The 22,531-nt window shown below is 35.3% G+C and overlaps 1 protein-coding gene across 4 annotated transcripts in view; it reads left to right on the top strand.

The window, feature by feature from the left end:
• Nucleotides 1–22,531, top strand: part of LOC119837531 (catenin delta-2) — a 39,739-nt gene that overhangs the window by 11,563 nt on the left and 5,645 nt on the right. For all 4 annotated transcript variants that reach the window (XM_038363118.1, XM_038363115.1, XM_038363114.1 and 1 more), the window contains 13 exons: nucleotides 16,654–16,774; nucleotides 16,952–17,074; nucleotides 17,272–17,412; nucleotides 17,667–17,755; nucleotides 17,853–17,997; nucleotides 18,218–18,314; nucleotides 18,543–18,731; nucleotides 19,710–19,891; nucleotides 20,326–20,485; nucleotides 20,737–20,926; nucleotides 21,288–21,379; nucleotides 21,524–21,696; nucleotides 21,947–22,088. In XM_038363118.1, coding sequence (XP_038219046.1) covers nucleotides 16,654–16,774; nucleotides 16,952–17,074; nucleotides 17,272–17,412; nucleotides 17,667–17,755; nucleotides 17,853–17,997; nucleotides 18,218–18,314; nucleotides 18,543–18,731; nucleotides 19,710–19,891; nucleotides 20,326–20,485; nucleotides 20,737–20,926; nucleotides 21,288–21,379; nucleotides 21,524–21,696; nucleotides 21,947–22,088 — 1,844 coding nt within the window. The remainder of the gene's footprint in view (nucleotides 1–16,653; nucleotides 16,775–16,951; nucleotides 17,075–17,271; nucleotides 17,413–17,666; nucleotides 17,756–17,852; nucleotides 17,998–18,217; nucleotides 18,315–18,542; nucleotides 18,732–19,709; nucleotides 19,892–20,325; nucleotides 20,486–20,736; nucleotides 20,927–21,287; nucleotides 21,380–21,523; nucleotides 21,697–21,946; nucleotides 22,089–22,531) is intronic.

The following is a 22,531-nucleotide window of genomic DNA, read 5'->3' as shown; positions in this document are numbered from 1 at the left end:
TAGTTTGTTCTATCATATCACATAATATTTATATAGTTTGGTCCTCTCCAGGATAGTTGTCTCTACAATGTAAATGTCGGTTAATTATTTCCAACTGATACTTTCCGATTTATAAACTTCCACAGAGTTATGTTATTATGTATATGTTTGTTTTGCAAACAGCTCCATAATCCATCGCGTACCATATTAATAGTACGCAAGAATTATAAGCTATCATCTTCAGGTCACGTCGGTTTCTTTGCAAACAAAAGGTAGCTTAGTTCTGTACACATATATTTATATATGTGGACATATGAAGTGTCAGTTTGTTTAGGTCGTGTCCCATTTCCACTGACCCATTCGCGAGTGAGATCATTGTTTGCTGACGTAACACCACACCACGCGGTCAATGAATTACCTCTACGTATAATTTAAACTTTAACGAACTCATTTAAATTAGATAGAGTTGGTGAAATTATATGGTACGTAAAACTTTTAAATATGTTTGCTATGAAATCTGTACTTTCCTAAATTTATTGTGCTTTTTGATTAAAAAATATTGTTGTTTACACAGTAAAGTTTCTGAGACAATTTGCTTAATCTCAAAGATGTTCAATATCTTTGTGATAAAATGAACCAAATAACATATAAACCTTTGTTACAAAAACCTAAGCTGGACATTGTGAGACATTTAAATGAGGTATGTTGCGGAAAATGTTTAACTAGGACCAATCTTAGGAATACATAGCTATGATATGATATCATTAACTATCGACTCAATATTATAGAAATAACTGCTTCTATATTTACCAAGCGTAGTTGATCATTTCGACATGCACTCGACAAAAAATAGTATAATAGTTATAAGCGAAGCAAACGATCAACTTATTAACCTCTCGAAGTTTCTTTGGAGACAGAACCAAAACTATGTATCGAAAAATCTAAGTCACAAATAGCGCCGATCAGTTCCTTTCTCACCAATGCAAGTTAATATTGCTACCGTGTGACATCATGGTAATTTGCAGATGTAATCAAAGCCATTAGTACCATTAAAACCAATTCGCACTAATTTATCGTATGCCCTCTTCCCAGCGACTGTACTTCTGTCGTGTGCGAGTAAATGTGACTATCTAGATATTAAAGTATACTGGTGTGCTGATTATGTAAGACAAATTAATATTCATTACACCATAGCTACATATCTATTGTCTATTTTATACTGATAACTTTGTTTGAACCTGCTAATCTCGGGAACCACTGGACCAATATCAAAAGATTTTTAACTATTGGATGTGTACGTGATCCCCGAGTGCTATAGGCTATATATGTACGGGCGAAGTCGAGGCGGACTGCTAATAAAAAATAATAGTCTTCTTTTATTTGATAGAAAATACTGAGTATTGCCGATTATTGCTTTTGTGATCTTAATTAAGGCTAATTAAGGACAAAATATCGTATATCAGTCTCAAGTTACAAACAATCAATTTACTTTTATATTTATATCAGAGCCCAGAGATTAATAGTATTTTATTCATTTTATCAGAAGTCGAAAATTTGATAACTATATCAATGTGATATTCGGAATATTTCAGTACAATAGCAAACATCGAACCCGTAATTTCTGAATCTTTCTAGAAGTTTCTGTAAAGCTGAAAGTTCAATTCTGAAACAACTTTAACAATGCTCTTTTGTTCGTTTATTTTTAAGAGTTCGCATACATGCTTTAAATATTTATGGAAAGAGGTGGTTGGAAATTCTCTGACACTGTGATTGCAAGTGATGTATTTCGATATATGTACTGGCATATGATAACTTAATTCACACTCAATTGTAATAAATATAAAGAAAATATTCAAATAAATATTTATTAATATTAGATCTTTACCAAAACACTACAACTACTATTGAATAAAATAAGTACCTATATTTTTTTTTTTTGATAAAATGCAAAATTTCATTCCAGTACAATATTCGTACGTTCAAATTCGAGACGCACAATTGAAGTGCTCAAACAGTTGGCGCAATAATAAAAACTTTGTAAAGAATACAGATCACGTACTCCTATTGTTATCGTATACAGTACATGGCTTGCACTCCGTAGTCTCTAGCTAGGAATTCAAAGGATCTACGTTGCGAATCCATTATTGTCAAGAGATATTTTCGAATGGGATTTTGGCCCATCTCATTTTTGAGTTTATGTAAAACTAGCTGCGCCCCGCGGTAATATCAGGAAAAAAACTTGCCCATATGTTATTCAAGTTGTCCAGCTGGCTACGTACCAAATTTCATTGCAATCGGTTCAGTAGTTTTTGCGTGAAAGAGCAACAAACACACATACATCCTTACAAATTTTCGCATTTATAATATTATATAGAAGGATGGGATAGTGTTGTGTAACGGACCTACGCTTATGAAAATTATTATAGTATAACTTTATAGTGTAATTATATGTCATATACACGGGTAATGCCTGTTTTCGAGGTATAATTGCGGTCTCTATTACAAATGCAACGTTATGCGCATTTATAATGGCCAGAGTATCGATGTATGTTTAACGCCCAGTAGCCTTCAAAGTATAAAGTAGGTTTATTTTTTATTTAATATTATATGATACGGTGATATATGATTCACCCGTATTTTTTTGAAGCTGGTTAGGGACAAATATTTTGCTTATCATTCTTTATACTAATGTAAAATGAGTTCCAGCTACTAGAAGTCGAACGGAAACCTAGAACGGAAGAAACGTTCCACTTTATACATTTTGTAATATTGGCATTTATACTTTCAGCATTTTCTATATTCTTTCTACAGCATTTGCTAAGGAATGGCCGGTATTGTATTATTTAATAAGTAGGGCGAAGGTTTCAAATCCCATCTCATTGTCGAATTATTCCGGTCTTTAAAATGCAAGTATAAGTAAAACTCAAGCAGATATACATTTATATATAAATGATTATTTTTAACAAAAAACTAAACCGCATATAATTAGTCAGAACTAGATTAAATCTAAATTGGAACACATGGCAGGCAGCAGTTTAAAAAAAAATCTTAAAAATAGGTTCACCTATTAAAGTTGTCGAGGTAACATACACAAAAAATACAATCAAATTGATAACCTCCTCATTTTTTGAAGTCGGTTGAAGAGCAAACACGACGGTCAATATTTGAATACCGATAGAACAACATGTTCAGTACAGTACAGTGTGTAGGTACGCTATAAAGCACTTTGAAGCCTATCAATATTGATGGTTTACGCAAAACACAAGAATGCAATATGTACCAAGGTGTTTAGAACATTTTACTAGAAGCAAACATGTGTACCGAACTCAGTATTAACATTATTTCATAACCAATGATTTCTTGGACTGTTGTTATGTTATGTTACGGGATTCGCTATCCAGGATTAAATGAATACAGAAGACAATATAGCTTCTAGTTAATGAAGGTAACGTTCATAGTGGAACTTTTTTCGTAGACGTAACGCATGACTCGTGAATAGGTATCCAACAATCAATGCCCATTGTGGACTTGCGTTAATTGTACACGCATTATTGTATGCTAAAATGAATTCAGATTCAATTATGGTCCACGGCTTTTGTTAGCTTAAATCACCTGTATGTTTGTGTGTAAGCGACTCCATTAGATTTGATTTTGACCTACTTAAAACGGTTTAATTCAAATTTTGAGTATTTATCAAGGATCGGTGACAATACAATAATTGAATGAGTTTTATGTTATTATCCTGATTCAGATCGCCAGGATTAAATACTTTTCTTTTCTTATGTTAACTCTATAGTATAAGAGCAAGTGAGACGATGTAGTTGATTCGATCATTGAAGAGTGTTTTTTTGTTTTTTTTACTATTTTTATTATTGTTACTCTGAAAGGTTTGTCTAAGAAGATATGTTAACGTTTAATGATATGTGTTTGGCTTTGGAACCGCAGAAGGTATGTACCGCTCTATGGATATTGCGTTAATAAGATATTCAGTATTAGATGTGTAAATTAATGTTTAATATTCAAGCCTTTCAAACCGTTTCGATTGCATCATTAAAAGGTTTGTCTCTCAGAATGATCGAAGAGTAAATAAAAAATAATTGGGAACTAAAATAGTGAAAATATACGAGTTTTTATGTATAACAAGGATTGATTGAAAAATCAATATGGTGCCTAATTGTCGGTGGCATTTACGTGTATGTAACGATGCAGTTTTTTATAGCTCCATATAATATATACATCTCATATGAACGTATATGAGACGCATACATAAGTATATTGACCATTGTTATAAGTGTAATTTGGTTCGAAATGAATTAAAAATTTAATCTAGTTGATGAATATGTAGCACTTGCAAATTACTTTAAACGTAGTTATTGCAGTTCTCCGTCTAATAATGCTATTCGCAGCGTACGTAGGTACTGCATAAAAAAAGTTTACGAGATGTCACTTGCAGTGTGGTGCTCGTTCGTTTCCCCGTTTTTTTTTGTCTCTGTGTTTTTGTCGTTTTGCAAACATAACTTACCAAGATGAAACGTTTCCGTTCGTTTTCTTAATTAGAAAATTTTATATAGAAGACTTGTGTGTTGACCTGTTTAATTATGTTCTTTTTATAGTTTTTTTTGGAAACCATTCATTATATTATACATGCATTTGGTACATGGGTTATCTTATTACATAATGTCTTAGTTATCGTTAAATACTATGACGCGCATTAAAGAGACTAAAAATGTTGTAGTAATTCGTGCATTTTCGACATGTTAATGCAATTAGTGTTATGTTTAAACGTTAATAGGTTGGAATTAACGTCGACAGTTTTCCCATAAATCAGAAGTGTTCGATTGCTGTTGCGCTCACGAGTTAAGTAGAAGAAAGTTTGTTGCAATTAATACCCATTAGTATTACATTGGCGTAGTTCTCGTATCGATTTGATACACCGCGGCCTTGTCTCTATCACGCTATTGAGAGGTTTTATGGATTCGTGAATATGTTGTCGTATAATAATAATAATGTATAGAGAGAGAGAGCAGAATGAGGCTCTAGGCTCCGTTCCAAATGTGTGGAAACGGTGGGTGGCCTGTATGGCGTTTCCTGTTATGCACGTCGGGCAAGTGCAGTGAATTCTTATCCGACTCATTTTAAGTCTAAAGATGATTCAATGTAAATGTCAATGCAAAGACAAGAGCAATGTACCTATGAAAGTATTTCGTTTCCATCTACTGACTTAGTTTTAATGAGTTGTAGCTTTCAGTCAATCGAATTGTTTTGTTGGATTTTTTATTTATGTTATTATATCTATATGGCGTTAGTATGTGTCATATAAATACATACATGAAGTAGTATATCAGCAAGTCGACATTTTCCATTTTTGAACTGTTTGAAAAATATTCGAAAACGGTTTTGCTCTCTCTAGCGTACATTTGCCAAGAGTGAATTGCTTGATTTCGTAAAGGTATCTTGGTTTCTCTAGAGAGCTGAATGGGAACATTCTAAGTGACATGCTCGGTTGCTGGGACATTTTACCCAAATTAGGTTTATCTGTCCGAATTCGGGCGTCTTTGTTTGGTATTCGGACAATTTACATATAGATTTTAAAGAACGTTTTCACATTCAGTTTTTTTCTCTATTTCGCATGTATTAGATGTTGCACGTACCATCAGGTTGAACTTCATCAATACAATTTGACTATATAGAATCCATAGAAAAATATGCAGGTTTATGACCTATTATCGTATGATTTAGTTCGTCATTTCTCCATGCCGTCAGTAGGAATTCGTAGTTTTCAATGTAGTTAAACTTATGTATCACTAGCTGCGCCCCGCGTAAGTCCGTATCCCGTAGCAATATCGGGACAAAAATTTGCCTGTATGTTATTCCAGTTGTCCAGCTGTCTCCGTACCAAATTTCATTGCAATCAGTTCAGTAGTTTTTGCGTGAAAGAGCAAGAAACACACCCACATCCTTACAAGCTGTTAGTAGAATAGTCGTTGTCAACGATTTCTGGATAAGATTTAATTAGACAATACACTGTAATATTAACATTATATTTTTTAACGATATGGGATGTTGCGTAGGGTGAAACGTATTTTAAAGTTTATGGCCATTTGGCATTGGCGCAAGCACTTTGTCCAATATGCGATAAAACTAAAATGTAGGCTCTTATCGAGAACGTATTCGACACTCTGTTAAAATATTACGCGATGTGAAAAAGGATTTTCTACCAACTATACAATTGGTTTTTGCTTGCTGTGTCTTTTAGAACTGTGGATCAATAGAAGACGTGAAGTTAGATCGAAATGTTGATAAGGACCAATGTGCTGCAAATGTTGAAATTTGTATCTATGATTCGATCTACGTGTCATGCCAAATCGTTGCAGAAAGTAGAACATTGTTGCACCTCCCGTATAGTCTTATATTAAGGTTTAAAAATTCAAATGCTTTGTTTTTTAAAGTCCTCCTGGTGAAATTTTATCTTTTTATCGGGAGATCCGTTAGTGGTCACATGATAAATTTGCAATTTGAAAGATCAGCTTTAAAATTCTAAGGTACTCGTGTTGCCATATCCAGCCGTTCTCGCCGTTTTCCTTGACTTCGTTCTAATGGAATTAGTAATTATCTTTATAAGACCTGTCTTACCTTTAAAGTGGTTATGGCGCGTCTCCAAAACTATAAATACTTTACGCAAATTTTGAACGTTCGATACTGCGATTCGTGGGTTTCGTGATATGTTCTCATTGATTGATTAGGATTTAGGAGTATGATTGTGTTTTATAAAATCTATATGAAATCCTCGTATAAATATAAATCTGGACTATAATAATGCACTTTTTGACACTAGAAATCTGCTTCCTGTCATAAGCAAACAAGATTTGTATTGTAATATTTGTAAACTGTAATACGGAATGAGTATTATGTTTTTGTCATCATCCCTCATGTGTTAAAAGTTTCCTTATTATGAAGCATGCGCCACTAACAAATTGGATAAATTGCCGTCGACCACCTGCGGCATTTCAGCTGCAAATTTAGGATTAGAACATGGACTATATTAATCATTTATAAACAGTTGGAATTCTCAGCATGATGTTTTTTTTCAATATAATGAAAATAATTCGGACTTATGAAATGTATTGAACAAAGGCTTTTTTATCCTGGTTAAAACGGAGGGAGCCAGGGCAAACGGCTGGTTAGATGATAATATTAGTTGACAGTGTTAGTGAATTTAATCGTTTAAATTAAGTTATACACAATACACGTTTTCGTCGAATTTTATAAAATAGCAGTCGGTAAATTACTGAGTTCCTTAAATTAGCACTATCCACTAATTGATATATTTTCGCACATGTCAATATTTACGAGTATTTCATGTTCTAACCAATTAGATGACCTAGTCGGAATGGGTGGGGAGACTACAAGAAAATAATGATTATTTATTTAAATATACATATTCAAACTCCTTAAGCATTTGATATTACGTTACACGTTAATATATACACACCACCGCTTAAAACTCTAGCAAGAGCTACATTTCCGTAGCATAAGAGAAATACGTGACAATAAAAACAAGAGGAGGGACTAAATTAAGCGCTCCGTGCGGAAATGTGTGGTGTCGTAAATCAGCGACGCCGAAACCTGCCTCAATTTGCAACTGCATCCAGGTACGATGCAACAAAGACATTGTTTTAAAATCTATATTAAAAGTTTCAATTTAAATAAATACAACGTGTTAAAAGTGAAGGAATAAATCAGTCGCGCTGATCGAGTTTTGTATAGCAATACAAATTCGCTATACACAACAAATTATTCAAAGTTTTTATTAAAATAATATATTATGATTTGTAAAAGTTACGCGTATGATATACGAGGGCGCCGCGGATCCGTCCAGTTTCAAATTAGATTGCTTAGTTTGGATTCGTATGAGAAAGTTTCCGAGCGAGGAGTAAATGAAATGAATTCGGTTATTGGCTCGATATTGATATGGATACCGAAGTATTATTTGAACCCGAATATTCGCAATTATAGCCAAATAGCTATTGTAGCTTAATTTTTCATGTAAATTCCACCGATATATTCACTTAAATACAAGAAAGTTAAGCTAAAAGATGACTCGATATAAGTCGAAAGTATAAACGTAATTATTTATATGTAGTTTGCGTTACGTGAGCTCGCTAACGTAAGAGCGCGTATGTTAAAGTTCTGCCTAGTCATATCAAAGTGAGATTCATTATTGAAGCGTTACATTATAATTTGTTCGACACTTTGAGTAGGTACACGGAAATTATGTGGGTTAATGTCGTAGAAAGTGATGGCAAAATTACACATGTAAAAGGGGAATTTGGAGATTTAATTACATTTATTGCTTGCTAAACGCGTAGAAACGGTAAAATCTCCTTAAACATACCGTTATAATGTCGCCGAAAAACCACTCTGTAGAGTTAATATCTCATTCAAACTGTCGAGAAAAATGTTTGAACAGCTAAAATTTAATGCAACTCAAACATTTGGCGACAAAAAGCATTGGTGGTATAATGCACATTGCATTTTTTGCGATGGTCTGATGTTTGGAAAATTGGTGTTTCAACGTTTATCTACTGTGAGTATAAACGTTTAAAAAAATCTTTAATTCAAAGAAGCCTCTACCAATGTCCAAAAGGAGATTATTTAAAAACCAACTTTTACAGGATTCGTAATCGAGGTATTCATAAGGAAGATATAGAGACGGTTTTCGGGATCGTGTTTTAATAATTATGTAATTAGATTAGTACAATATTATAAAAATAATAATTAAGTGTCATAAGTGAAAAGCATGTTAATAAGAAATAATAAACGGGTATATACTAATTGAGATTCAGTAAACCTTTTAATAACGTATAGGATAACTTATATCGTGTAATATCATATGCTATTTGTTCAAGCGACCAAAGCAATTACTCCTTTCTTCAATATTTTCATCCGATTCTATTCACGTTGGTAAAAAGGAAACGTGAAAAATACGTTTCTAGTAGTCGGTCAAGTGGCATTGCTTCGGAAAATGCTCCGGAGGTTTTTCTTATAGCTAGCTCTAGTTCCGTTTGTACAATATTGGTTTTTAATTTTCATTTAGTGAGATCTCGATTTGAGTTACAATAGAATAAATAGCTATCAGTGTAGTTTTTCAGATTTCATTTTAATAGGGAATTGAATATCGACTCGTAGAATTTAATGTAGAAATCAATTTTAATTTGAAGTAAGTACAAAGCTGTATATTAACAGCAGACGGGATATTATTTTTATCTTTTGCTGTTATTCTGGTGGGAATTTCATTAAACTGTAAATGAGATTATGAGTTGTATTCACGGTGTATTTATATTGGATTCTGTAATTTATTGATAAGGTGAGGTCTAACTACTAGAAATTTTAACCTTCTTTGCTAGATTATCTTTTGGACAATGCCTAAATTATCTATGTCTTTAATTAATTGGATACGTTGCATATCTAACATAACCTCTAATACACATTCTAGTTTGATGGATAGAGTAACAGCCTATTACCACATCGCCGTTCGACAATGGACCCCCAATGTAATGAGCACTCGGAGCGTAACCAACCATGCCCGACACGAGTCATGGTTGTCTTTTCATATATTATGTGGACAATGAGTTGACCGGTGTTTAGTGGTTGGTGGATTCCGTTTTATACGATTATAGTTAATACAGTACAACCAGAGTAGTGCCCTGTCCGGGGTGTGGTAATAACTATTAAAGATAAACTAGAACTTGCAGCAATCACTTAAAAACGGCTCCTCAGGAAAATAAGGGGAGCCGAATTGTAAACTTATTTAACTAACATTCTGAGAGGCGTATAACAGTTCCTTCGTTTTGGTAGATAATTATTATTATGTAAATTTATAAGCGTAGGTATAGGGTATACGTATTAAACTTGATTCCCTACTCTGTTTGTTCAATCTTTACACTAACAACGGGATGATATTAATCTAAAACAATGTTGTGATAGTGTTTAAGAAAGAATGTATATTATCAATTAGCTTGCAAGGGAAACAAATTAGCACGATGGTGTTGCGCATAACAGAAACAGTTTCAATGATTGCAAATCAATGTTGAGGGCTGAAAACGAGAACACTTGATGAAGCAATTCAAGTTTATGCCATCGAGAAAATGTATGGAAACGATCGAACTGGGACAAACGTGCGAAAATATTTTTCCTCATTGCTTCGTGAATGTATGAACATGTAAAAGTGTGTGACGGAATAATGGTTAATTGGGATATTGTTTTTGTGTGTGAGTGTAACACAACACGGGATTAACGTGAAGCGAAACCGAATTAATGTAAAAGTTATTTGCGAATAATAAACGGTATAATTATTATTGAATATTTTTATTACTATTTATTTTTTATTTTATTTGATCTACAAAGAGCTGTGATTCAAATTACATTTTAATCATGAAAGATGAATGATGAATCGATAAGTTATAGTCAATATTCTACCTTATTTATGACGTCCTCTATGCTTTCGGATAAAATACCTATTATGCAGTAAGGCATTGTTGGTCGATTCGTATGCGTGAATTATCATTTTATGGATTTTATATTGTTTGTGGCTTTCACTGAGTAAATACGTAACATTAAAGTATTTATTTTATTCTCAAATTGAAAGAACATTCTGATGTTAAACATATCGGTAAAGGTTTTAACATTATATAATGAGAAATAAATGCAAATTTATTTTCGTATTTCTCTTTTATATTTTTCGTCAACTATAGCGAACTATTGCCATTAGATTCGCGAGTATATGTCCGTGCTGATCAATTAGAAATGCTGTAATCTCACCCAGTTTGACAGTTTGCGGAATTGTTAATAATTTGGTGCTGCGATAAACGTTGAAATGTTTAGGTGGCTGGCTCCTGAAACTAGTTAGGAAGTGTATAATGAATATTGGAGTCGAGTCAGGTTTCACTGTACCACCATTCGAGCGTCTGTTCTTGCTCAGCGCAATCGATATTCGTTCCTCGAGATTCATCACGACGCTGATGAAGTTATTGCGTAATTATTGCATGGATTTTTTTTTACAGCCTTGCGTAGTTCGTATTGGATTTTTAATTAAACGTTTGAATGGTAGCTAATAGCTAAAGAAGGTTTTTATAAGACTTCGATGAGAGATGTCAACGTTTCCAAGATAAAGTCGTTTAGTAGTTGTGGGGAGATCGTTTAGTAATAATATTATATATAATTTTCCTATAATGCAAGTTTGTTTTAATATACAATATAAGTATATACTTAAGCAACAACGTTCTTCGTAACGTAACGTAACATTTTACGGGAAACGCACTTTGACAAAGCTATAGAAAATAAATATTTAATTTAAAAGTCAAATGATAACTTTATGTTCTCTCGAAACTAAGTCGTCGTTGCTAGATATAAGTTGATTCCAATAAAATTGGACGACTTATCGTAAACGAAAATCTCAATAAACATTAATGTTAAAGTAGATTCAATTTAAAAACGCGTTCAATCCGCACGTGTTTTTCATTGCGAAAAGTGTTGAGTTAGCACGCTTCATACAGTTTTGTTTGCGAATGTGATCGATACGCGGCTCGTATGGAAATGAAAGGTACAATACTATATCGCTTCATTTAATACGCTCGAAAGGGAATTTTATTGATGTATCGAAAACTACTTCAAGCAGGTACTTAGTAATAAATATAGCGTGAAGAATATTATGTATTACACATTATATTCTTCACGATATTTTGTTATTATTATATTAAATACGTTTTAACGTGGACATTGGGTGTAATATAAAAGTGTGTAATGTTTTTATTGACTTCGTTGTTTATAAAATTCATGATGATGATATATGGCAATTATATGATTAATATATCAGGCTAAACATGAATTAATCATAGCTGCCATTTTATACACTAGCTTTCCCCCGCGGCTCCTTCTTGTTACCTTTTTTCGTTGGATGTTCTAAGCTTATGTCTATATCTCTTTTCCCTTACCACTTGGGTTTTACTCAAATCAATTCATCGGTTTACATCGTCGGGACTACAATACACAAGCCTGCTTTTTTTCTACACGTTACTCATAAAATTTGGAAAACATAATAGGTATATATTGAATATATAAAAGTGCTTCTGTACAGAGCGGGCTGTACAAGTGGATATTAATTAAAACGACTAATTGCTTTTACAAACGTTGATAGTTTTACTATTTGCGGAAATCTCCATTGCCGGCGAGGTGTAAACAGTTGCGTAGATTAACGAGAGATGTTTACACGGCTCGTGGTACGCGCAGCGGCCGTGTATTATTACAGACTAGCTGTTCGCCCCGGTTGCGCCCGTGGCATATATAATATAGCCTATGACACTCAGTGAAGTTGAAGCTAATGGTGAAATGATTTTTGAAATCGATCCCTTCATACAAAAAAACCCACAAATTTTTCTTTATACTTAAAAGTATGTACACTAATGTGTACATGTATTGTAGCGCTCAGTGTCGATATACTTTTGTGTTTGATACGATCAAACATACAGGACTTTTGATTTGATCCGCTAATGTTATGTAAAATGGAGTGTGTGATATAGCTTCTATTTCGTTTTAACATGTTTCATATTATGTGTGGTTCTAAACCTTTTGCCGTTGTAGTATATTCCAAGCTGCTTGTGGGTTTTTGTTTGACATTGACGGAACATGGCTCTATAGTCTATATAACTCTGATAGTCTATTTTTTAAATAATAATATTAAGTATTTGAGGATGTACCCAAGCCAAATACCCCAGATACCCCAAATGGATAAAGATAATGATATTGTAACTTTAGGACATTTTATATTTAGACTAGTTAAACGCGGTTCATATTGTATTATATGTCCCAAATTCCCAATGTAAATTATGAGCAGCTTCGTAGAACAAATATATATAACGAAGGTATCTCGTCTAGATTATAATCTTGGAACGTCTTAAAGAATTAAGAAGCCCAGGTGAGCCTTGGTTGTCTGTAAAATATTTAATTAAACGTATAATGCCCGTGGTTTATAGCTAATTAGTGTATTTAAAAGAGATTTGGTATTCAATTTAAAAGAGTTAAAAGCCAAGATCGATGGAGAGAAATAAATCCAATTAGAAACGACACTTTCTCGGCCGTTTGTCGGATGTGAGCCCGTCGCACGTCCTGCCTAGATAATTTGTTTTGTATATTATTTTCCACTTGAAAATCTTTAATATATTTCTATGAAACGGAAAAATTAAAAAGGGTAATCAATAAATAAATGAATTCGTTATACACTAGCGTTAAATATGATAGGACTATAACATAGTTCTGTTATCATCATCATCATCATGCTCCTTACGCCTTTAAGAATATTATAGTAAAGTTTATAATATTTGTTAAATGTCTATTAACTGTGTAACAACCCTGGTGCGATTTGATAATTGCGAGCGTGACGCAAGCTAATTTTCACCTTATCTGTGCGATTACAAATATTCTGAAATTAAAAATATATTAAATAACGATATCGATAACGAGTATTTTTAGCTTTTTATTATTAAAACTGTAGCTACACACACATACTTATTTTATCTATATACTAATAAATATTATTACATATTGTTGTTAGTTCTTTTATTCAAGCAGAAGAAGCATTAAGCGGAAGGAGTTTTTAAATAGAATTTACTGTACCAAGAGCATTGTCGCAAGAAATCCTTTGAGCGAACCTTTTACTGAGTGCTTAGTGCATGTTTGAATAAATGCACTCGAGGTTTAAGTAGAAATTAGGTCGTTGCATGCGGATATCTAAAAATAATTGCAAATAAGCAGTATAATCGACTCCACCTTTAAATAGATACGCGTAACGGTGATAATACATAGATAATTAACATTATGTGGCAGCTCTCTAATCAGGTAAAATGTTATTTATTATTTAAAGTAACTTTTCTATTTACGTTGATGGAAATACTGTACAACTGTATCTGAAAAATGTATTTATGGCGATGGAGGAAAACAAAACCAACTTACGTTAAACGAATGATAAATTATTTAATAACGTACATAGGAATCACAAATATTACTCTTGATTCTTTGGATATTTGGATATGAATACAAAACAAATTTCTAGGTTTACAGTTCGTTGAAACCTTGAAACGGAAAATGTTTCGATTCGGCAAATTGCGTGCCGTAGGCGGATGCTAACAAAACCAGACTTGAATATAGATCGATTCAAAAATATACTTCTTGAATTAATGCTGATGGTTTCATAATAAAGTCCACTATCGTATTCTCTCGTATCTCCCTCGTGGGGCATGGGCCATACCGCCATACGGCAGATACTATAACTCATATCTGTTTCACGCAGCGTTTTTTTTTGGGCCTTCTAAATCGGATACTGTATTATAATTGTTATCCCTACCATAATATCTGTAAGTAGGGCCTAAAATAAATGGTTTTAGATGAACGTTATTCCCAATGTCAGTTATTTTGCAATCGAAAACACTTTCTGTAAACTGAGAACCGATCGATTTCCAATAACCTTTATCCTATTAAAATTTTAATTAAGTTTATGCTTCGGGAGCTGTTAAGTTTACAGCATTTTATTTTGTGTAATTTTTAAATGACCAATTAACAAGGTTTTTTGCCGTTGACCCATTTAATAACATTTTACATTTTAGTAATTCTGTAAAGTGCACAGTTTTAATGCGTAATTCTTATCGTTGCTTAACAAATCAAATAATTTTTTTGTCGGGTTTATTTAATAGCAGAAAGATCCGTATGAGTCGCGTTTTTTTGGAATTCTTTTGGTGATATTATAAGCATTGGCAAACGTTGCTTTACCAAGGGGGTTACTGTGACGTTTTAAAGCAGGAGTAATTACAGTGTGGGAAAAGATATAGGATCTTTAGCGCCATAGTCGTCATGGAAGGCTACCCAGACACTTGCTTTTTTATATTACTGAGGTGTTTAAATAATTAATATTTCACGATATATTCCCTACGTAGATGAGGCTACTGATAACCTACTGTAATTGGTCAAGTTCTTATATTGAACAATTAGAACTCACACATTCAAATCACTGAACACTACGCGTGTTAAAACCACGTACGAGTCATTTGTAAACAAACTCTTTGAATAGCTGACGCGATGTTTATCTCAAATAAACATTTTTTCTAAACCATTTGTGGTATGGCGATGTGATACATGCCGTCTGTGAGTAAATGCAATAAAGTTTTGTTTGTGTCTATTTATTCTTTTGTTAACCGAAGTTCCCAATAACGAAGGAAATTCCTAATTGGACTGCATTTAATTTTTTTTGTGTATTCTAGCACATTGTTATCAACTTAATAATCTGAAGTGGCACTGGAAAATGATCTAAAAATAACATATATATCCTACCTACCACCAATAAAATTATTATTTGTTTAAGATTATTATACAAACATATCTCATAGTGAATATTCATTAGTTTACATCGAAATAAATACATTTATAAGAGATAATTAATCGCATTTCTAGTCACATAATGAATATAATATTTATTAGGTTGTTCCGAAATTCAAGGAAAAAAAAAGTAAATGATAGTAATATTTACATTTAAGATATATGGTCCATAATCTTTAATAGCTTCCGCGCGGTCGTTCATCATTATACTTTTATTAGCACTTTTGATCTATAAAGTAATTGGAGTCCCATAAAACGGCCACATGGGCAATATCATGCGGCGCTATAGTTACGGAATTGTAAATTTGACTCGAATTTGAAATTTAAATTAGATTTTTTTACGACATGAACTAGGACCGGATTAATAGGTGGTAGTATGGTATATATACTGTATAGGTGGTAGTATGGTATTATATATGGGATAGTTTCTTTGCTATCCCTCTAACAATCAAAATGCATACATATATTTGATGTAGAGTATTTGTAATTTTTATATTTGCAAAGCATTAAACATCAAACGCAAAATTGTTCTCCAAAGATAATGTGCTGACTTTTATAATGTCTTGGACTGGACGATTTTCACAGTCCAGATACTAGCCTGAAATGTTTTTGCGCGCTGTTGTATTTCAACAGTTTAACTGCTCGAAGGCTTAAACTTGGCGCATCTAGAAAATCTCGCTTTCTAGATATGATTATGACGAAATTCGTGCGAACGAGCGACCCGAATTACACATCAACCAATGCATGGCTAGCTAGACGCGCTGACTCCCGCGACCGCATAGGTAATTGATTCATTAAACTTGTGACGCGAATTGGTTTTAATCGATCGAGTTATTCGAGAGCTACGTAAACCTTAATTGAATTTCCTCGTGATATGGAGGCTCGATAAATGATTTATGGTGTGGCTGTACCGTGTATTCCATTATTTATACGGCGGTGGCTATTCTATGATGTCAATGGTCAATCGTCAATGTGGAATTAGCTTCAATGTTTGACTTATTCAGACCTTTTAATTTATAGTTATAGCAATAGACTCAGCGTGGCCCACTCATGAGTTATGGATTTATAAACGGTGATCATCACTAACGACGTCCACTTGTCTGCAAATGTTACTATAGAAAGTCATCGATCAAAATTAATCATTACCTGACACAAAGTAGGAATAGTGTATGCCTATATTAATATACATATACTTTTCTCCTATACAATGATGATATATCTTATTGATAATGTTTCTTTGCATTGTTTTAGTAACGGACCAGTCGAAGGCGCGTATGGTCCGCAACACAGCCCCGTGTCGCGGTCGGACGCCTCGACCGAGGACGCGGAACTCTCTGCTGCGCTTGCGCACCAACACCACCTCGCTATGCAGGTTGTTTGACACTATGGTATTGAGAGCACTTTAAATTCATTCGTTCTAGTAAGCTTAAAATGATATTGGGCCTTCCTTGGAAATTAACCATAGATTCTATTCAAGATACTATTATGACACTACTTCAAGGATTTTCCTCACTAAGGGTTTTATTAATTCTTAAAAAAAATCCTCTAGGCTGGAGAGTACCCAGTGGGCGGAGGCGTGGAGGCGGAGTACAGCCAATATGTGTCGTCGCCAGCAGCCCACTACAACCATATGGGACACCTTACAATGGCGCCTTCTCAGAAGTACCCTCATGTAAGCATCATGACTATCTAACCTTGTACAATGAAAAATATTAGAATGAGTAAATATATAAGTTTTTCGTGACATTGAATCTCTAACCTGCTATTGACATAGAATTGTTGTAAAATTAGAACAGTTTTGCAAATAGTGCATGTTGTGAAATTTGAATTTGGAACAGCTATTGGTTATGTGCAAAATCGTGTCTCCAGGTGATGGAAGCGGTGTCCGTGGGAAGTGGGTACGGGGGCGCGGGCGGCGCGCACTACGGCACGTACGCGCACTACGGCGCGGCGTATCCCGCACAACCGGCGTACCTCGTCGATCCGCAGATGCCGCCGTATATGACGCAGGTTTGCGCCGATTATGGTCTTTATTGATTTGAAATATTATATGTCGTGTGTGGAAATTGATTATTGTGTACATACATTCGACGTTTATTGCTTTATCAAAAATTTTAATTTTAATCAACTTCTATTTTCGCTCTAAATATTTACTATCGCACAACAAAAGAATCCAAAAGAGTTCATCAAGATTCTTACCACCTCCTCTTTTAAAGTACATAAAAATACCAATTCATCTATAAGAATAACAAAATATATTCCAGGAGTATGTAGAAGGCGGCGGTAGCGCTTCTCCCCGCAGCGCGTCTCCTGGAGCCCTCCCACCTCAACACAATTTACATCTACAGCAAAGGTAATTAATATTCGTTTTATGCAGCATTACACAATGCTATTTATTATTCAATCAAACGAATAAATACAGTACTAATAAATAACTATAATTCTGTCAGATACGACTCGTCATCCCTCGAGCAACTGGGGCGGCACTACTGCGTGACGTCGCCGCGCGGCGAGTACGCAGCGGACGCGTACTCGTACCAGCACTACCCGCCCGCCATTGACCCGCACCACCCGCACCCCGCGCAGCCCTTCAAGGTGCGACATAGTGTACACACACATGCACACCAAACACTAACGTTAACGCACACCTACATAATATAATGATATACTTGTATACACGCCTAGTCATATACGCACATGTGCAGATGTCAGAATGTTTATTTCCTTACATGGATAATTCCTGGAATTGAACATTTGACGTGATTGAAGTACAAGGTTCACCTGTATTGCTTTAATTTGATTTCATCTGTTTCAGGATTCCCAAAATGGCCTAAGTTTAGGTAGTACAGGGGGTCAATCTATGTATGGCGATGAGGAAGAACTACAAAAACAAATGGCGGGAATGGCGTTAGGTGTGTAGTGTTTTCGTACATCAAAAAATTTTGAATAAAATACAAATTTCGAATTAAACACTAAATTATTAACTTAATGCTTGATATATCGAATAAGATCAGTATTTTCATCTATTGGAAAACATTAATAATTTCCACGACTTCTAAAAGGAATGTGAATACTGATATGAGAATAATATATTCTTAAGTACATGTCGTAAGTACATATAAATAAAAATTTTTTTCTAGTTCACGGCGGTGTAGGCGTAGGCGTCGGCCGGGAGGAGGGCGGAGGCCTGCAATGGCGGGATCCAAACTTACCGGAAGTGATCGGCTTCCTCAACTCGCCCTCGGACGTCGTGAAAGCGAACGCGGCGGCCTATCTGCAGCACCTCACGTATATGGACGACCCTAACAAGCAGAAGACTAGAAGCTTGGGTACGCTTTTCTGGTCTTTATATAGAACCTAGAATCTCTCGAAGACGATATACAATATGGTGTATGAAAATGAATTTCATAATGACTGAAGTTAAGTGCGGGAAATTTCGTCACTGTTGTCTCCTGTGGTGGTGTATAAGATAATGACTTAATATGTATCTCATTGGCATTATGTAAATTACAGTTTTGGTGGTATTTGTTTAATGTTTCTTGTTTTACCAATTGGTTGTACCAATGCACCAACAACTTCTACTTCCAGTACTGGAGCTGTACCAATTCAAAATTCGAATTTTGCTTTTTTTAATGCATTTTGTATTTAAAGAGGTACTGTCTAATATTGGATTATTTTCTGATCTTTATAAGCATTATCTAATTATTTATTAGATTATTATCGTTATATCGTATATCAAATATTTTATTTATGATGTGTGTAATCATTGAAATAAGTACAGATACTTACTAACATTTTAAAGCTGAAGAGTTTGTTTGTTTGAACGCACTAATTTTAGGAACTACTGGTCCGATTGGAAAAATTCTTTCAGTGTTAGATAGGCCATTTAAAGAGGAAGGCTATAGACTATATGTGTATGATGGGCGATGATATGACCAAGATGACCTATCCGTGCACATCGTAACACACAAATCCGCCCGCGCAGGTGTCATACAGGATGATAAATTAAACACTTAAATGATACAAATCTTATATAATAACAATTTAAAGTTCAGATATTTTTGAGATTTGGGAACACTTATAAAAGAAGTTATTAAAATAAATAAATGTGTCTAAATAAGCATAAATATTATATACTGCGGATTTCGAAATAATCTTTATTAAGAAAAAAATCAAGTCACGAATATGCGCCGGGCGCCTGCCGTGAGCTCAGCGTAGCAAGTCAGCCGGCCCCAGCGTCGCAGAATCCGTAGGTTGTCAATGACCTTGAATTAATCTAACATTTAAAATATAACATTGTGTGACAGGCGGCATCCCGCCGCTGGTGCGGCTGGTGTCGCACGAGAGCGCGGAGGTGTCGCGCAACGCGTGCGGCGCGCTGCGCAACCTGTCGTACGGCCGCCAGAACGACGAGAACAAGCGCGCCATCCGCGACGCCGCCGGCATCCCGGCGCTCATGGCGCTGCTGTGCCGCACCACCGACATGGAGGTGCGTGCCGGCTCCTGTGCCACTCTCGACCGACTTCCTCTCAACCGATAAAAGGAGGACGTTGTCGATTCGACTAATTTTCAATTACTGGTTTTATGATTGGAAAACTGATTGGTGCCTCCCGTGTGGAACACATTTAAATTTGTTCTACTTTTGACAATTTGAAGGCAATATAGTTTTGTATTTAAAATATGAATGTTGAGTTTTTTTTTTAGTATTTATATGCATCTCATGGAATGGTGTTGCTGTTCCATTATTTAAATATGGATTTTTGGATCTGTTTGTTTAGTGTGCCCTTTGTAAGCCACAGAACTGATAAAAAAGCAATTTTGTATGCATACAGTGAACTATTGTACTGTTAATATTTTCAAACAAATAATTAATATGCAGTTGTAAATAGTATCAATAGCACTGGAAATAAATATCGATTGCAGGTTAAAGAATTAGTAACGGGAGTTATATGGAACATGTCATCGTGCGAGGACCTCAAGCAATCGATCATAGACGACGCGGCGCAAGTGATCGTGAACAAAGTGATCATACCGCACTCCGGCTGGCACCCCACTAATCCTGGTGACACGTATTGGTCCACGGGTATGTAATAAGCTTTTGTTGCTTTTTTTTTTTGGTTAATATGCTTTAAATTAAATACCGTTTAAATGTGAAATCCAAAGAAATAAATCTACCGTAAATTTGAATGAAAGTTAAATCTAATATCGGTCACATTTAGCTTCAAAACTGACAAAAGGTATTACTAGACCGGTTGGATGTGTGTGATCCCCGAGAGCAATAGCCTGAAATGGTCAGGCGGACGGCGAGTGACGTAGGTTCGGTGGTTGTCGCAGTGTTCCGCAACGCGTCGGGCGTGCTGCGCAACGCGTCGTCGGCGGGCGAGTACGCGCGGCGGCGCCTGCGCTCGCTGGCCGGGCTGGCCGAGGCGCTGCTGCACGCGGTGCGCGCCGCGCTCAACGCCAACGCGATCGGCACCAAGATCGTCGAGAACTGCGTCTGCGTGCTGAGGAACCTGTCCTACCGGTGGGTGCTGAGCATACACGCATACGCAAGGGCACGCGCGCGCTACTACGCACACGCGCGTGGCGTACTCACATGACACATATACGCACTCATTTTTTCAAATCAATTCCTAACATTGTGATTGCTTGTGGGCGGCGGTGATCACTTAACACCAGGTGCATCTCCGGCTCTTTTCTAGTCTTTCTGGTTGTGGCATTAAAAAACCTCACAAGTTCATTTTTACGATGAATCAATTCATATAATTGTAATTATTCAGTTTCAAAAATAAGCTACTGTATTTCAAACAGATAATCGAAATTTCAACTAACTTAAAGAATAAGCAATGAAAGTTGTAAATATTTATTTGTATATTATGTTAAAGGTGTCAAGAGATAGAAGATCCACTGTACGACACGAGAGCACCGCCCACGCAGTCTACGGGCCAGGCGCGGATACAAGCGAGCGCTTCCAAAGGTACAGCGCATTATTAAATAAAATAATTTTATTTAAAGTCCCATAAATCCTTAATAATCTATTAAATATGAATTGCTAGAATCGTACACTTTCTTATTCAACCCAATCATATGATTTTTTGTACATGAGATTGTTCCATCCTAGGAGAGAATTTGGGGTGTTTCGGCGGCAGTAAGAAGAAGAAGGAGGGCTCGTCGTCAAACTCGACGAGTCCACTGGGCAAGAACGATTCGGACACTCAGCCGATGGACACAGGGACTAATTCACAGCTTGGATATAGTGTACCGAAAGGCACTGAAATGTTGTGGTCGCCTGAGGTGAGTGTTGTATGGTTTTTTCCAAAAAAAAAAAAAATTTGGCCATATACATAAACATAAAAATCGTGTAACTACATGTTCACCACACACTACGTGTAATAAAGTGTTTTCATTGCTTACAATAAGTAACATGATTGAAAAAAATTGAAAGTAATCTTATAAAATTTGTACCGGTATAATGTAAAAATTGTAATCATGTAATTGTGTCTATATCTCTTTTTTTATATAAAAATATGTATCTTTTTTACAGGTTGTACCTTTATACATGGCGTTATTGCAAACGTGTTCGAACCCCGAGACGCTGGAGGCGGCGGCCGGCGCGCTGCAGAACCTGGCGGCCTGCTACTGGCAACCCTCCATCGACATACGGGCCGCTGTTAGGAAAGAGAAAGGTGATGAATATTTAAAGCATCGCGTGTTAAATTTCGTAATGTTATTCGAAATAAATTGTCGTATGTTTTATTTATTGGTTTAGAAGTCCCAAAATAATAAAAAAATACAAACTAAATAAACCAAATATTTGAAATGTTACAAATATTCGTAAAAAGATTGCTTATATAAATTTTAATATGTGATTATTTCCATCAATAATATTAATTTCTGTGATAAGTAAAATCACATATCATACGGAGGCCCGTTTCCTTTTCCTCACCCGTCCTAGTCCATTCCTTCTTTCCAGTCGTTAATCCTTTCCTTTTCCCTTACCCCATAAAAGCGGGCAGCGCATTCACAGAGGTACTACCTTTGCGAATGTTTATGGGCGGTGGTGATCGCTTACCATCAGGCGAACCACCAGCTCAGCTGCCCGCTATGACATAAAAAAAAAAACATATCA

This window comes from Zerene cesonia, chromosome 28 (genome assembly GCF_012273895.1).
Source record: "Zerene cesonia ecotype Mississippi chromosome 28, Zerene_cesonia_1.1, whole genome shotgun sequence".
In the NCBI taxonomy this organism is placed as follows: Eukaryota; Metazoa; Arthropoda; class Insecta; order Lepidoptera; family Pieridae; genus Zerene; species Zerene cesonia.
The sequence above is the reverse complement of the archived record's forward strand: the minus strand, read 5'-3'. Positions and strand labels throughout refer to the sequence as shown.